The sequence below is a fragment of the Medicago sativa genome, chromosome 7, assembly GCF_051527215.1.
Source record: "Medicago sativa cultivar Bolivia chromosome 7, Bolivia_mono, whole genome shotgun sequence".
Taxonomy (NCBI): Eukaryota; Viridiplantae; Streptophyta; class Magnoliopsida; order Fabales; family Fabaceae; genus Medicago; species Medicago sativa.
This window is the reverse complement of record NC_140755.1, coordinates 91,135,855-91,150,176: the sequence shown is the minus strand read 5'-3', so window position 1 is coordinate 91,150,176 and position 14,322 is coordinate 91,135,855. Positions and strand designations below refer to the sequence as shown.

Here is a 14,322-nt window from a genome sequence, read left to right as displayed (position 1 = left end):
CACGAGTATATTTGACCAGCCTTGATTTATATCTTATCCATATTTTTAATTTAAATCGTAAAGTTTTAGCATCATTTAAGAGTTAGTTTTAAGTCTTTTTAGCAAAGTTTTAGTTGTTTTAGTCGAGTTTTTGTAAATAACTTGATGAATGTATAAGGAAGAGCAAAATGAAGAACGTGATATTGAATTACGCCAAATCACCTAAACCATACAAGTTTGTGGTTGTAATGTACTTTCTTACAAGATTATCAAGTGAATTCTTGGGGTATAGTCACTTCGGACGTTTCGGTAGGGCGAAATTGGACAAAGAATAAAGATGAAACAGCTACTGCCTAAAATTCGATGTGTGCTATGATCCACGCATCGTGCCATCATGATGAGAATCGATATTTCCTATGACATGATGATCAAATGTTGGTGCGCATCGTGCACCTGTTGTTATGGAAAGTTGGGGTTTTACATGCCTTTAAATAGAGAGGTCTTGCCTCACTTTAAAAGCATGCATCGACGACGAGAGAAAGGCAAAATCACAATTTTAGAAGGTTACCAGCGATCAAAGACATCTCGGAGGCGAGGAATCGGCCAACGGTGCTTACAATTCATGTATTTTTTTTCCATAATCTTTTGTGTTTAGAATAAATAGCATGGGTAGTTATATTTCTAGGATTAGATCATGTTGATGACCCTCTCTGTAATTGCTTGAACCGTGTAACATGTTGGTTATGTTGAATACAATCACTTTGTATAAGTTTCTCATTCATTTATAACTTGTTCTTAATGCTTTTTGTGCATCTACGAATGTTCAAAAAATATTCCGATTTCAGTTGACAGCTAACCCCCATTGTTGCGATTTGCACTAGCTATTATTCGTTCAAACTATATTAGTGTTACCTTTCTTGTGATTCCACTCAATTCAAACTCGATTGTAATAATGGTTGTCATTCGTCTATAGATGTCCATGGCATAATCCAATCTCATTGACTACTAACCCCGGCTATAGGGATTTGCACTAGTTTAAGTGATTTGTAAAAGTGTAATCAACAGGTGCCCCTTATTATAGTACCGACGTGTATTCACTCCTTTGTACGATTAAGAGCTAACCTAAAAATTAGGGTGTTCTGATTATGAGAAGAGTGCTAGTGTGTAGGCCAAAAGCAACCCTTTTTCAAGAGAAGAGTGCTAGTTTTCCAACTACGGAGCTAGCTACTATGTTCAAATGTCTTGAAAACCACTTAGAGGATTGTAGGAGAAAGAGACCTAATTACCAAGCGGTGAAAGAGGGGGGAATCAAACATTGACCTAATCATTTTTTCTCTTTATTTGCATCAACTTAACCATTGTCAAGTGCAAACCCACCTTTTTGTTACTTAATTCTAATGTAAACTTTAAGACGTAAATAGGAATTTCATAATCCCTATATGTTGTGAATTCGATGAAAATCACATCAATAAAATACTTGATGTGTGGAGCAAGTAATAATCAAGCAACCAAACAAAGTGTATGGAAGTTATAAACACAAGCCAAAAGTAGAAAAACAGCGAGAGAAAGAAAGAGAGAACACAAGAGAATTTTTTTACCCAGTTCGGTCCAAATTGACCTAGTATGGGGGAGAGAGCAGTCATCCGTTTCGCTATAATGATGAGTAACTTTACAAAAGAGAGATATCAATGGGTTACAAGAATAAGTCTCCCGCCTAATTCTACCCAAAACCACAATCACTTCCCGTGACCAAGAGACTCAATCCTAATAGTGTTTCCCAAGATGAATCAACCCAACCCTAGTGTTTGTTGCCAAGAGCAAACTCTATACAAACCCTAGTTTGATTTCTAAACCCTTGTTTCAGCCCCCTCTATCTCAAGATTTACATCAGATACAAGGTCTATATTTACAGTAAAAGTATCCCTCATAAAATTGGAACAAATCTGGCCCATAAAAATACATTTTATTTTTATGCTGTTACGAAGCGCCGATTTTGACCATTCGGACCCCGATTTTGACAAATTCAGCAAACTTCAATTTCTCCAATTTTGAGTCACTTTCACAACACCATGGATACGTACTAATTATAAATATCATTACCTGACCACACATTTTGTACAATTGCTCTATCATTGTCAATTTGTCTACTCAGAACCGCCCCAAACTGCACCTTATATAACATAAACCTGGAGAACATACACCACAAGAAATAGAACTAAACGTAAAGTTCAAGGTTCCTCACCCAAAATAGAATGTAAGCATCTTAAAGCCATTCTATGATAGTGTTGATACAAGTAATCAAAACCCATGCCTGTAATGGTTTCAGCAAACAAACCAATTGATCATATCTTTTCCCCACCAAAATTTGTCACTTTACCAACTTGGATCAAAAGCGAATGTTAAGCCAACAGTCATAAGAGTTTAATTCTGATACATCATCGGTGTAAACAGTTTTACACTATCAGTAAATCACAACCACTCATATATGTGACTTTAAAAGTAGTTATAATCAAAGTCAAACATTTTTAATGATTTGACGGTATAAAACATCTTTACACCGATAATATACATAAATTAAATCCCAATCCCAATCACAAACATCTCTCACACAAGAAAAATATGGACACCAGTTTTAGGACCTAGTTCGATTCGCTACAGGAATAAAATCTGTGTAAATCACAATCATTCATTTTACACAATTTTAAAACAGAACCCCATGCCATGTAGTGCCCCATAGACTTTGAAAGTTTGCAAGAGCATTACAATACAAGGAACATGTAGAATTAGAATACAAGTTGATATTTGAAAAAAAATCCGATTTATTTGACAGTCATTTCCCTTGCATATGATAGAGGAATATGAACACGGTGAATATAATGAACCGAACCCTCCCTTACATAGGCAGGTGGTGAACCCTGATGAAGGTGTTTGTCCATGGGAGGCAGATCAGCAGGTGGTTGATAAAAATAACGACTTGAAAATAAAAATGACTTGCTCGCATTTCAAAATTCCAATTATACTGCAGTTAACCGAGAGATTTACGTATTGAATTGCAATAAGTTCAACTGTCTTGTGACCGCCGGCACATTGCCCTTGTATTTCAAAATCACTGTCATCTCGCAAAGCAAAATTTGTCTAGTTTTTTGTTTCAACACAAATAATACAATGTTTAGGCTTCAGACACAATAAAATTTAGTCACGAAAAACTTCAACAAACAATCTTGTAAATAAGTTGTTAATCAAGTAAGCTAAAAGAAACTTCTATGCTTGACAGTGTAAAACTGTATCAAAAAATAAGAATTCATAATGGTTCTTGTACATTTGTTAATGATCAAATAAAAGCTAACCAAAAAGCTCTTACTTTGATGGTGACAAACTGTTCAAATAAATACTAATAGCAACAGTTTTAATTTATAATTCATTATGTTTCTTGACATTAGTTAATCAAGTAAAAGCTTACCAAAAAAGTTCAGTGTTTTAAGGCAGCAAACTGTTTAGTAAATAAGAATAGTGATTCAAAAAGTAATGCAACTCGAACAGGTGGAGCTAATGACAGTATATACAAGAACATTAACCGAATGCAGATTACCAATATGCCTAAGAACACCCCAAATAAAAAAACCTCTGGAGACAACATAATTAAAAAGCAAATGAATCGATAATTGATTCCTATACAAGCAACATATCCTTATGCAACCAGAATGCATATAGTGCAACCAGAGGCATCTTGTATGGATCTTATGGTGTAGCGCTTCTTCATGCATGAGCATCTGCAACTAGAAGCCTAGTAACAACAGCATGTCCACCGCCCAATGTGCTATATGCCGCGTCATGATGGTATGGGGCAATCTGTCTCTTCATTCGCTTGAAAATAAAATTATTATTTCTTCTCAATCTGTTTTAGCTTCGTTCTGAAAATAAAATTGTTTCACTTCCTTGAAAACTTCTTTGCTTAGTAAAATTCCTCACAATAGTTCTCAAAAATATGTTACATGTTCTATGATATCTTGGATAAATTACTAGTTTTCACTTTCAAATTAATTATATAAGAATTTTGTATGATGAAGTAAAAGTTTTCCATATCAGGTCATCAAGTAATTTCTAGAAGGATATAACTCTAGTAGTTCTAAATTCTAAGTGAACATGGTGAAAGTTTTTTTTGGTTACATACATGGTGAAAGTTAAAATAACATTGAATTCTATTCAAAGGAGCAATATAACAAATTTACATAACTGTGATTTAAATAGACAGAGATCCATCATATGCAATAATAGGGAAATTGAAGTGGACCTTCAAAAATATTAGTGTATATTTAGATTTGTGGTGAGTTCAGCAAAATCACGATTTTGTGAATCTTCAAAGTTTATTTTTTGCCAAAATAACGATCGTCCAGCGTGATTATGTCAATCTCACTATCAATCCAAACATGTACTTAATATGTGTATTAGTCTCTTCCTTAATTTTCTTAATAAACTCACTCTTTCGGCCAATAATACCACTAACCATTCTGTCTGGAACCAAAATCCTGAAAACATTATCTCCAAGGTAACCTTGTCACCTCATTGTTTCATTTCCTTTGGATTCAGTCTTGGATCCTTGTACGTGCACATCATCTAAATTCTCAGTCACATCTTAAACACTGTGACTGTCCTCAGTATACTATTGCTTGGGGATAATCCTCATTCCTCAAAAGGTTTAAATATGTAAAGTCATCCCAAAATCCTCCTATTTTCTTTTTTTATATATAGTAGTAGATTTATGCTTGAACAGACTTTTTTTTTTTTGAAAGTGAACAGATTTTTTTTGTTATTCCAATTATATCATTAAATAAATTTTCCTACACTAATGATATATTGTTGGTGCTTATAAAAAGATAAGAATAGATAAGAATTTTTGTTATATATTGTTGTCCTTGAAAAATATAAAGATTTTAGGAAGGAAAAAAAGATTTTTTTTTATTACCACATTTCTACTATTGTTTTGTGTTTGTTAATCGTAATAAAAATCACTTCTTAAAATAAAAATTATAATTTTTTAGAGTTTTTATGAAAAAAATCAAAATATATTTTGTGTTTATTTATCGTAATAAAATTATTTTTTAAAATAATTTGGTTTGTTTAGATATATCTAAAAAGAGAATTTTTTGTTGCAAAATCAGCTCAATCTTTTTAAAATTATTTTCTTTCTCCTCCAAATAAGTTTTTTGTTACAAAAGGGTAAAAATATGTGGATATATCAAATGATTAAGATGAGGTAATATTCTGCTTTTAATATTCATTAACTTTCATAATTAGAGAATGGATAGATTGTTTTAACTCTTTAGATATTTAGAAGTCACATTAATAAAGGGTTAATAGTGTTTTACCCCCTGTTATATATGTCATTTTACGTTTTCCCCCTGTAAAATTTTCTTTTTGGATTTCGTCCTTGTAATTTGAAGTTTTTTGGTTTTGGACCTTCATGAATTTTGACTGTACAAAATCGATGATTTGCAAAGGGTAAATAGAAATTTGCTCAAATTAACAGGGGCTAAACCAAAATTTGCTTAACAAGGGATAAATCAAAATTTCCTCTAAATAGATTTTGAATTTTGACCAAATACACACAGTTATTGGATTGTTTTGATAAGGATTAAAATTAAGTTAGTTTGTTCTTTAAAAAGAGATTAAGTTAGTTTGTTTTAATTGAGTGAGTTTGTTTTAATTTGTTTTAAAGTGAGAAAAAATAGGGATAGATTGAAGCAAAAGACACAAAAAGATATAGTTTTAATGACTATGTCAAAATATTAAAAAGTGTAAGAATTGTATTTTTTTGGCAGTGATTAAGTTTTGAAGAAGATTATAATTGATTTTATTATTTCTACTAGCCAAAAGACGGGCATTCGCGTGTCTGTCTTTCCACTCCACTCTTTTCATTGCGTTAACGTTTGAAAATTATGAATGGTGTTTTTTTATGAAATTTTGATTTTAATTAAAACTAAAAATATAAATGTTTGTTGCTTTCAAGTTATAACAAACCAAACTAACCATGATTATCAATTTCAATGACACCAACAATATAACAAAAAAATATAATCTAAATTATTTTTTTAATGTCATCAACAACAATCTTTATTATAGAAGTTCTTTAAGGGTAAAATTGGATAATGAATAAGTATAAATATACTCATCTAGTTTGTCACATTTTTTAAACTATAAAGGGAAAAAAATCACACTAACATATATTTATATCGTGTTTGTTACATTTTTTTAATATTTAAATTTATTCTTATCTATTTGTTACATGTGCTATTTTTATTGAAAATTAAGGGCATTTTTGGAAAGCGGAAAAAGTCATCCCCAAAAGAGCTGCAAATGTTATTTTCTTTATATATAGTGTAGAATTTATATATAGTATAGAAGTCTAGATATAGAATAGATTATGAATACAAATGATTTCTATTATAAATACAAACAAGGCCTGTTCAATTTAGATAGACAGTTATTCACACGATCTTAGTATCTTTAGGGTTCAGAGAAATCGTTTGAGGTACTACCGGAAGAGTGCATTGCCACCATACTGTCTCGTACGACTCCTGTTGATGCAGGCAGACTCTCCATCGTTTCTAAGACATTCCGTGCTGCCGCCGATTCAGATGAAGTCTGGGCTCGTTTTCTTCTCCTTTCCAGCCCGGAATTCATGGCCTCTATCATGTCACACAGTCCTTTCCTTACCAAAAAGGCTCTCTATCTTGCCCTATCTGATGCCCATCGCCCAATCATCATCGTCCATGGTACAAAGGGCTTTTATTTAGATAGAAAGAGTGGAAAAAAGTGTTACATTCTTACTGCTAAATCTCTCATCATTCCTTATGGTGCTCTCGTTGCTCCTAATACTAATATACCTCCTTCTAGGTTTGCTCTTAACTTTTCTATTATGTATAGTGTTTACTTCATAGCCATAGTTTGTTATAATTAATACATGTGCATGCATTAATGATCATGATCAAAATCTCAATTAATCGCTTGGCTTAAATATAACATTGGTCCCTGCAAATATGGCCCGGTTGAGTTTTGGTCCTTGTAAAATAAAAATTCAGAAATCAGTCCCTGCAAAATTTTCTGTCTTTTAAAAATACCCCTGGACCCATTTAAGCTCAGCCATGTCACCAAGATGCTGACGTGGCACATGCTGACTGTGCATAAGTGCCATGTGGCATCTGATGTGTCAATTTTTATATTAAAAAAATAAAAAAATTAATTTAAAATCTGAATAAATCTGAAAATTATAAAAAAAATTCGAAAAATCCAAAAATAAATTAAAAAAATCATAAAACATTTCCGAAAAAATCTAAAAATTATAAAAAAATTTCCGAAAAATCTGAAAATAAATTTAAAAATCATAAAAAATTTCTGAAAAAAATCTGAAAATAAAAATTTTCGAATATTAAATTTTAAAAAATCTGAAAATTGTTTTTAAAATTAAAAAATATGAAAATAAATTTAAAAACTCTGAAAATAAATTTTAAAATATTAAAATAATTTTCTGAATTTATTTTTTTGTATAAATTTCAAAATAAAATTAATTTCTTTGAATATTATATATTCTGAAATTTCTGAAAAAAATATATTTTTTTTAAAATTAGAATCCACCAGTGTTGTTTTTATTTTTTTGTATCACCCGATTGGGTTGGCATACACTTTGTGTGGATTGACTGGGTTAGGTTTATGTCCCCCCAGTTTTTTTTTTGTATTTATTTTTTCCTTTTTTTAATAATATATATATATGAGCACCTGACATAGACTAGAATTTGCAAGACACTACAACTTTGTTGGACTGTCTTCTATTCCTTTTTTATGTCGTTGGACTCTTGGCTTATCAAAAAAAAAAATTAGAATTTTCATAAAAGAACAAGAAATTAGATTTTTTTTTTAAAATTAAAAAAAAAAGGAAATTTATCTTCAGATTTTTCTTTCAAAATTTAAAACTATTAATTTATTTTTTAAAAAAATTTAAAATACATTTTTCAAAATCTGGAAAAAAATTCAGGATTACAAAAATCGAAAAATAAAATATATTTTCCAAATATTAGAAAAAAATAATTTTTCATTTGTTTTTTTAAATTTCTGAAAAAATCTGAAAATTATAAAAAATTTCTATTTTCAGATTTTTTTCAGAAATTTTTTATTTTCAGAAATTTTTTTGAATATTATATATTCTGAATTTTTTTTTATTTTCAGATTTTTTCGGAAATTTTTTATGATTTTTAAATTTATTTTCAGATTTTTCGGAAATTTTTTATAATTTTCAGATTTTTTCGGAAATTTTTTATGATTTTTAAATTTATTTTTTATGATTTTTTCAGATTTTTGAAAAAAATTATTCTAAAAAGTATTTTTTGTTTTTTAAAATTTTGGAAAATTAATTTCCATATTTTTTACATAATTAAAATAATGTTTTTTATTTTTAAAAACAGAAAATACATTTTCATAATTTAAAAATCATTTTTTAAATAATATATGCCAACTCACCTGCCACGTGGCAACTTACGCCTAGTCAGCATTCGCCACGTCAGCTCCTCAATGACATATGGCACTTTAAGTGGGTCCAGGGACTTTTTTAAAAGACAAAAAATTTTGCAGGGACTGATTTCTGAATTTTTATTTTACAAGGACCAAAACTCAACCGGGCCATATTTGCAGGGACTAATGTTATATTTAAGCCTAATGGCTTTAACTACTCAGTACACATGTATAAACACTACATTTGTGATCTTATGAATTGCTTTCAACTTTTTTCCCTGAAGTTGTTGAGATTCGTGATGCGTTTTCGCTTGAAATTCATGGAAGAATAAACACTCTTTACTTGTCCCGAAATACTCAGTATGTAGCTTATCTTGTGTTCAAGATGATTGATGCTCAACGATTTAAGAACTGTCTTATGAGGTTATCAGTTGGTGTCAAAGGTGGCTATCCTATTACTTACTTAGGCTTTTTGGAACCATGAGTGAAAGGATTGCGACACTAGAAACGATGGGTGGTTGGAGATTGAGATAGGAGAGTTCTTCAATATTCAGGCCTTGAAGAGGAAAAAGTCCATATGAGTGTTATCCAGATACATGGTGCTATTTCAATGAGAGGTTTCTTTGTTGAAGGAATAGAAGTCAGGACTAAGAAGACAATTAAGCAACATTGACTAAACTATGCAATCGGTCTTGTGTCTTGGATGGCAGAATATTGTTCCAACTTTTAAACATACTATGTTACATTGTTCGTGGATATTGTGATACCGATAAACAAAAAATATGAGTTTTAATTTTGTTTTTGATTCTTTGGACTTTGTCAATCTCTTCAACAATTTAACATCAAACCAAAATTTTGATGCAGTGAAATAATAATTAACATGCAAGAAATTAACAAATGTAATATTAAGAGAAGCGGATGAGTCTCTTCCCCTTTTTAGGCATTAAAATATGCTGATTCAGTGTTCTTAGTTTGTATTAAAATCAAATAGATATCAAATAATGTTTAATTAACATTAATTATAATTGATTCTTACATTAACTCTTATTGATTCTATTTCTTTTTTTTGGTACAAATTCTCATTGATTCTATTTCTAACTCTGTTATAAATACAATCAAGTGTGCTATGTCAAGACACACAGAGGATAAAAGAATGGCAACATTTGAGGAACTGCCGGAAGAGTGCATTGCCATTATACTGTCTCGTACGAGTCCTGTTGACGCGGGCAGACTCTCCCTCGTTTCTAAGACATTCCATTCTGCCGCCAATTTTGATGATGTCTGGAATCGTTTTCTCCTCCTTTCCGCCCCCCAACTCATGGCCTCTATCATCGCACACAATCCTTTGCTTATCAAAAAGGCCATATATCTTGCCCTATCTGATCGTCATCACCCTATCATCATCAACCATGATAAAATTGGCTTTTATTTAGATAGAAAGAGTGGAAAAAAGTGTTGCATTCTTGCTGCTAAATCTCTCAGCATTTTTTTTTTTATTTTTTTTAGAATCAGCAAAAATTATTACGGCGCGGTTGTGTAAGACACACAACAAAACACGCAAACAAGCACAAAACAGACAAGGTCTCTGATAAACCAGAAGACCAACAGCCCAAAAACAGCAGAACAAAAACTCCCCCATCAGGTACAGCAGCTCTTCCAAAACAACAGAACTGCCCAAACTGTTACTGGCAAGGACCTGAGGCTACCATATACTAAAATGACAGCAGACCTGCAAACAGGCAGTAGCAGAACTAGCATACCCCAGCCTCAAACTCCTAAAACTCAGATACCAAAAGACTACCGCAATAGGCATTCTCTCGGGTTCCAGCACCATTCGTAAAATAGACAAGCCGGCACCTTCACATGAGTCAAAATCCACCTCCACGACACAACCTTAATTGCCTCAACTAACTCCTCCACGGTGCTAATAGAGTTGTTAAAAATGCCATCGTTTCTCGCGTTCCAAATACTCCACACCGCCGCGTGCCAAATTAACCGGTAGCCATTGCGAACCTTTTTATTGGTTGTAGAACCATTCCAACATTCCCAATGAATGAACAAATTAGGAGGCGACAGAAAAGAAATCCCCAGCCAGCTAAACAAACCAGCCCACACCCCTTGTGCAAACTCACAGTGTATAAAAAGGTGATTTGTTACTTCCAAGTTCCCATTACACAAAACACAATTCAAGGAAGCCTCAAGAGGTAACACACTCCTATATGATAAATTGACCTTCGTCGGAATCCGATCAAGAAGTAATTTCCACGAGAAAGCCACCACTTTCGAAGGCGCCAAACTCTTCCAAATGTTCCCAAACACCCTCCCTTGATCTTCTGTTACTGATCGTTCCTCCAACAGCAGTCCCTCCAGCTTCTTATACATGGAATTCACCGTGAACCGACCGCTATCATCTAACCTCCACTGCCAAACATCCTCCACTTGCGTCCGAGAAAAGGCTCCCAAATCATCCAACAGCTCCTGAAGTAGAGCCTCCTCCCACACAAACAGCTGTCGTCTCCACAGAAACAACCATTGGCTGCCCGGAAGATGGACATCACCAAAATCACCTACTTTGGCCTCCTTTTGGTTTGATAGAGTATAAAGCCTTGGGAACTTATGTCGGAAAGCAGTTTCCCCTCGCCACGCCACATCCCAAAAACTAGTTGAATTGCCATTCCCCACCCTTCTTATCAACTCCGAATTAAACCAATTTGTATCATCTATTCTTACCATATCCCTCCACCACCGTGATGCACGCGACGGCCACACATATTCCTCCCTCACTATCACCCCAAGAATTGCTCTTCCGTATTTTTCAACCAACACCTCCTTCCACAAAGGACTTCCTTCTTGGATTAACCTCCATCTCCACTTAGCCAAAAGGCTAAGATTGATCACCCTAACATCCCTCACCCCTAGCCCACCATCCTTTTTCGGTTTGCACACTAAACTCCACCTCACCCAATTAATCTTCCTCCCACCATCCACACCCCCCCAAAGGAACTCCCTTTGAATTCTCACAATCCTCCTCCACACCTTTGACGGGATTTTCAAAAATGAAAGGTAAAATATCGGGATAGAGTTCAAAACCGAATTTAGGAATTGATAGATACTGTCGCTTCATTGTTACTACTATACATGATTCCAGGTTTGCTCTTAACTTTTCTATTTCTTTTATTCAATTATAATTTTTATTTGTTTGTTTTTTTCTCGTGTACATGGCTATGAAGCACGGACAGGACACAAAACACGACATCGACATGAAAACGAGGAGTGTCTTTGTTTCATAGGTTAATAGTTAATACAGTTATTAAATCCAATACGTCTTAACAAATTTAATTAACTCTTAATAAACAGTATCTACAACTTTAATTATAAATAATATATATGTGAATCACCAAAGAGCAATTGGATTAGATGCTTAAGGTCCAAGGTTCGAATAGAACCCTGAAAATGCAGCGTGGTAGTGCTAAATCTCTTCTGGAAAGTGGTTCTAGGTGCAGTTGTTCATAGAGCATATCCGATTCACAAAAAAATAATACAATCACACTCAGTACTTTTCAGTGTATGTTCTGTTACTCTTTTTCTGGTTCCTTTGATTTTGTTTCCCACTGTACTTGCCCAATTTTTTCTTCATTTGATCACTTTTATTGGTTTCTTCAGCTTCTCCCTTATTCATTTCAACATTGTTCTTTTTCCATTTCCTTGAATCTTACATCATAAGTCTATGGAAGATACCTTAAGGTTTTTCTCAAGTTCATGATTATGACAGCCAATATCTTAACAATCCAGGGCCGTTTCTGAGATTTTGGTGGCCTAAGGGCGAACCTACAATTTGGATATTAACTAATAAATATATATAAACATTAAACTTGATACAAAAAACTAAGCAATTTTTTTTAGGCCTAATAGACCCCTAAAAAAAGAATTTGGGGCCCAAATTCCGTACTTATTTTTTGGGGCCTAGGCGGTCACCCTCTTCGCCCTACCTCAGATACGGCCCTGCAACAAACTAACGGCTATTTAAGGAGAGCAGAATGACTAAAAAAACCCATAGTACTTGTTCTTGTTGGTCGAATCAAGCCATTACTGATTACTCTCAAGCTGAGTATGTCATGTCTTTTTTGATGTGCTTGAATCATTCTTTTTGTCATGTTATTGGTCATTCAAGAGGAAAAACAAAGGTTAATATGCTGTTACCTCGTCTGATAAGAATAACTGACTTTTGCTATCATATTTTTTAACAAAATATATGAAAGATTCAAGAGAGAGTACTGGATACATCTGTTTCGATCTTGCAAAGAAGGGTCAAATAGGCGCCTTACCTTGCATTGCCAAGCTATTGATTGAAAAATCGAAGTAAAGATTTAAATTACTTCATAGACATAGTTTGTTATAATTAATACTTGTGCATGCATTAATGATTATGATCACAGTCTCTATCAATGATTTTCCAATCAATGGCTTTAACTACTAAGTACACATGTATAAATACTATCCATTTGTGATCTTATGAATTACTTTCAACTTTTTGCTAAGTTCCTGTATTTTTATCTTGCAAAAAAATTGGACAGGTTCCCTGAAGTTGCTGAGCTTCGTGATGTGTTTTCGCTTGAAATTCGTGGAAGGATAAACACTCTTGCCTTGTCTCGAAATACTCAGTATGTAGCTTATCTTGTGTTCAAGTTGATTGATGCTCAAGGATTGGAGAACCATCCTGTGGAGTTATCTGTTGGTGTCAAAGGTGGCCTTAATATTACTAACATTGGCTGTTTGGAACCATATGTGAGAGGTATACGATACAACAACATAAAAGGACTGCGACGTGCTAGTGTAAGAAACGATGGGTGGTTGGAGATTCAGATGGGAGAGTTCTTCACTCCAGACCTTAAAGATGAAGAAGTCCAGATGAGTGTTATCGAGAAGAATGGTGCGTATTTGAAGAGAGGCTTCTTTGTTGAAGGAATAGAAGTTAGAACAAAGAAGACAATTTAGCAACATTGACTGAATATTGTTCCAACATTTAAACATACTATGTTACATTGTTCATGGATATTGTGATGCCGGCGAACAAAAAATATGAATTTTAATTTTATTTCTGATTCTAGAACAAGCTAAATGTATCAAGATAAGTTAGAGATCTATATTTTTTATTGACACAGTTTTCTGAATTCATCCAACAGTTTTTGTTGTCTTTCTCTTGGTTTTATCATTTTATTGAGTATATAAGGCCTGTTTTGAAGGACATAGTTTGAGGGAGTGCAGCAAGACACAAGCTGTGTTCTGAAAGTTTCTTGCTACCAAAGGCTTGCACAAACAACTCCTGTATAAAATATGGAAGATTAAAATATCAACATTGATGGTTCTTTGCATTGGAGAAACTAAAAAATATGGGCTATGGTTAAGAAAAATTGAGATTTCACATTTTCAACACATTCATCTATGACTGTCTTTTGAAAAGTTACCATCATATACAAAAGCAAAATAAATCAAGAACATTTCCAAAACTTAGTTACATTCCCTGCAATGCTAGTTAGATTCCTCTATTCTTACCAATCAAATATTAATACATCTTTCAGGATTAAAAAGTAGAAAAAATGTAAAGATTATGTCAAATGGTTCTAAAGACAAATTGCCTGCAAGAAAAAATGGTGGACACTAATGAGAGGGAATAAGACTCAATTTTATCATTTTGGTTTCGGTTTGATCATACCCCTTCTAATTAATGACTCATTTGTCACATTATCACTTAATTGTCATGAAACATAATAACATTAACGTGTTGGTAATGAAATGACCATATTCATATATTGAATAATACATTAGAGACTGTTTGGAAAT

At 33.0% G+C, this 14,322-nt stretch overlaps 2 protein-coding genes and 1 pseudogene across 3 annotated transcripts; 2 read left to right on the top strand and 1 right to left on the bottom strand.

Moving 5' to 3' along the window:
• Positions 1-2,824: 2,824 nt before the first annotated feature.
• On the top strand, positions 2,825-9,291 carry LOC146910167 (putative F-box protein PP2-B12; annotated as a pseudogene).
• A 316-nt stretch (positions 9,292-9,607) lies between these two features.
• LOC146910165 (F-box protein PP2-B11-like) lies at positions 9,608-13,576 on the top strand. Of its 2 annotated transcripts, XM_085727631.1 has the most exons (3): positions 9,608-9,967; positions 11,574-11,629; positions 13,056-13,576. In XM_085727631.1, the coding sequence occupies exons 1-3, from the start codon at positions 9,608-9,610 to the stop codon at positions 13,474-13,476; spliced, it is 837 nt and encodes a 278-aa protein (XP_085583757.1). In that variant the 3' UTR covers positions 13,477-13,576. The 2 variants fall into 2 exon arrangements, 1 of the variants encoding a protein (XP_085583757.1); XR_015019758.1 differs by lacking the exons at positions 9,608-9,967; positions 11,574-11,629 and adding an exon at positions 11,410-11,544 and having other exon boundaries at positions 13,056-13,160.
• On the bottom strand, positions 9,966-11,231 carry LOC146910166 (uncharacterized). The gene has a single exon (XM_085727630.1). The coding sequence runs from the start codon at positions 11,212-11,214 to the stop codon at positions 10,279-10,281; it is 936 nt and encodes a 311-aa protein (XP_085583756.1). The 5' UTR covers positions 11,215-11,231; the 3' UTR covers positions 9,966-10,278.
• Positions 13,577-14,322: the final 746 nt, after the last annotated feature.

Coding starts and splice junctions, on each gene's coding strand:
- LOC146910165 (XM_085727631.1), top strand. CDS start 9,608: ATGTCAAGACACACAGAGGATAAAAGAATGGCAACATTTGAGGAACTG. Junction 9,968..11,573: donor CTGCTAAATCTCTCAGCATT/TTTTTTTTTATT, acceptor AGTTCAAAACCG/AATTTAGGAATTGATAGATA. Junction 11,630..13,055: donor ACTACTATACATGATTCCAG/GTTTGCTCTTAA, acceptor AAAATTGGACAG/GTTCCCTGAAGTTGCTGAGC.
- LOC146910166 (XM_085727630.1), bottom strand. CDS start 11,214: ATGGTAAGAATAGATGATACAAATTGGTTTAATTCGGAGTTGATAAGA.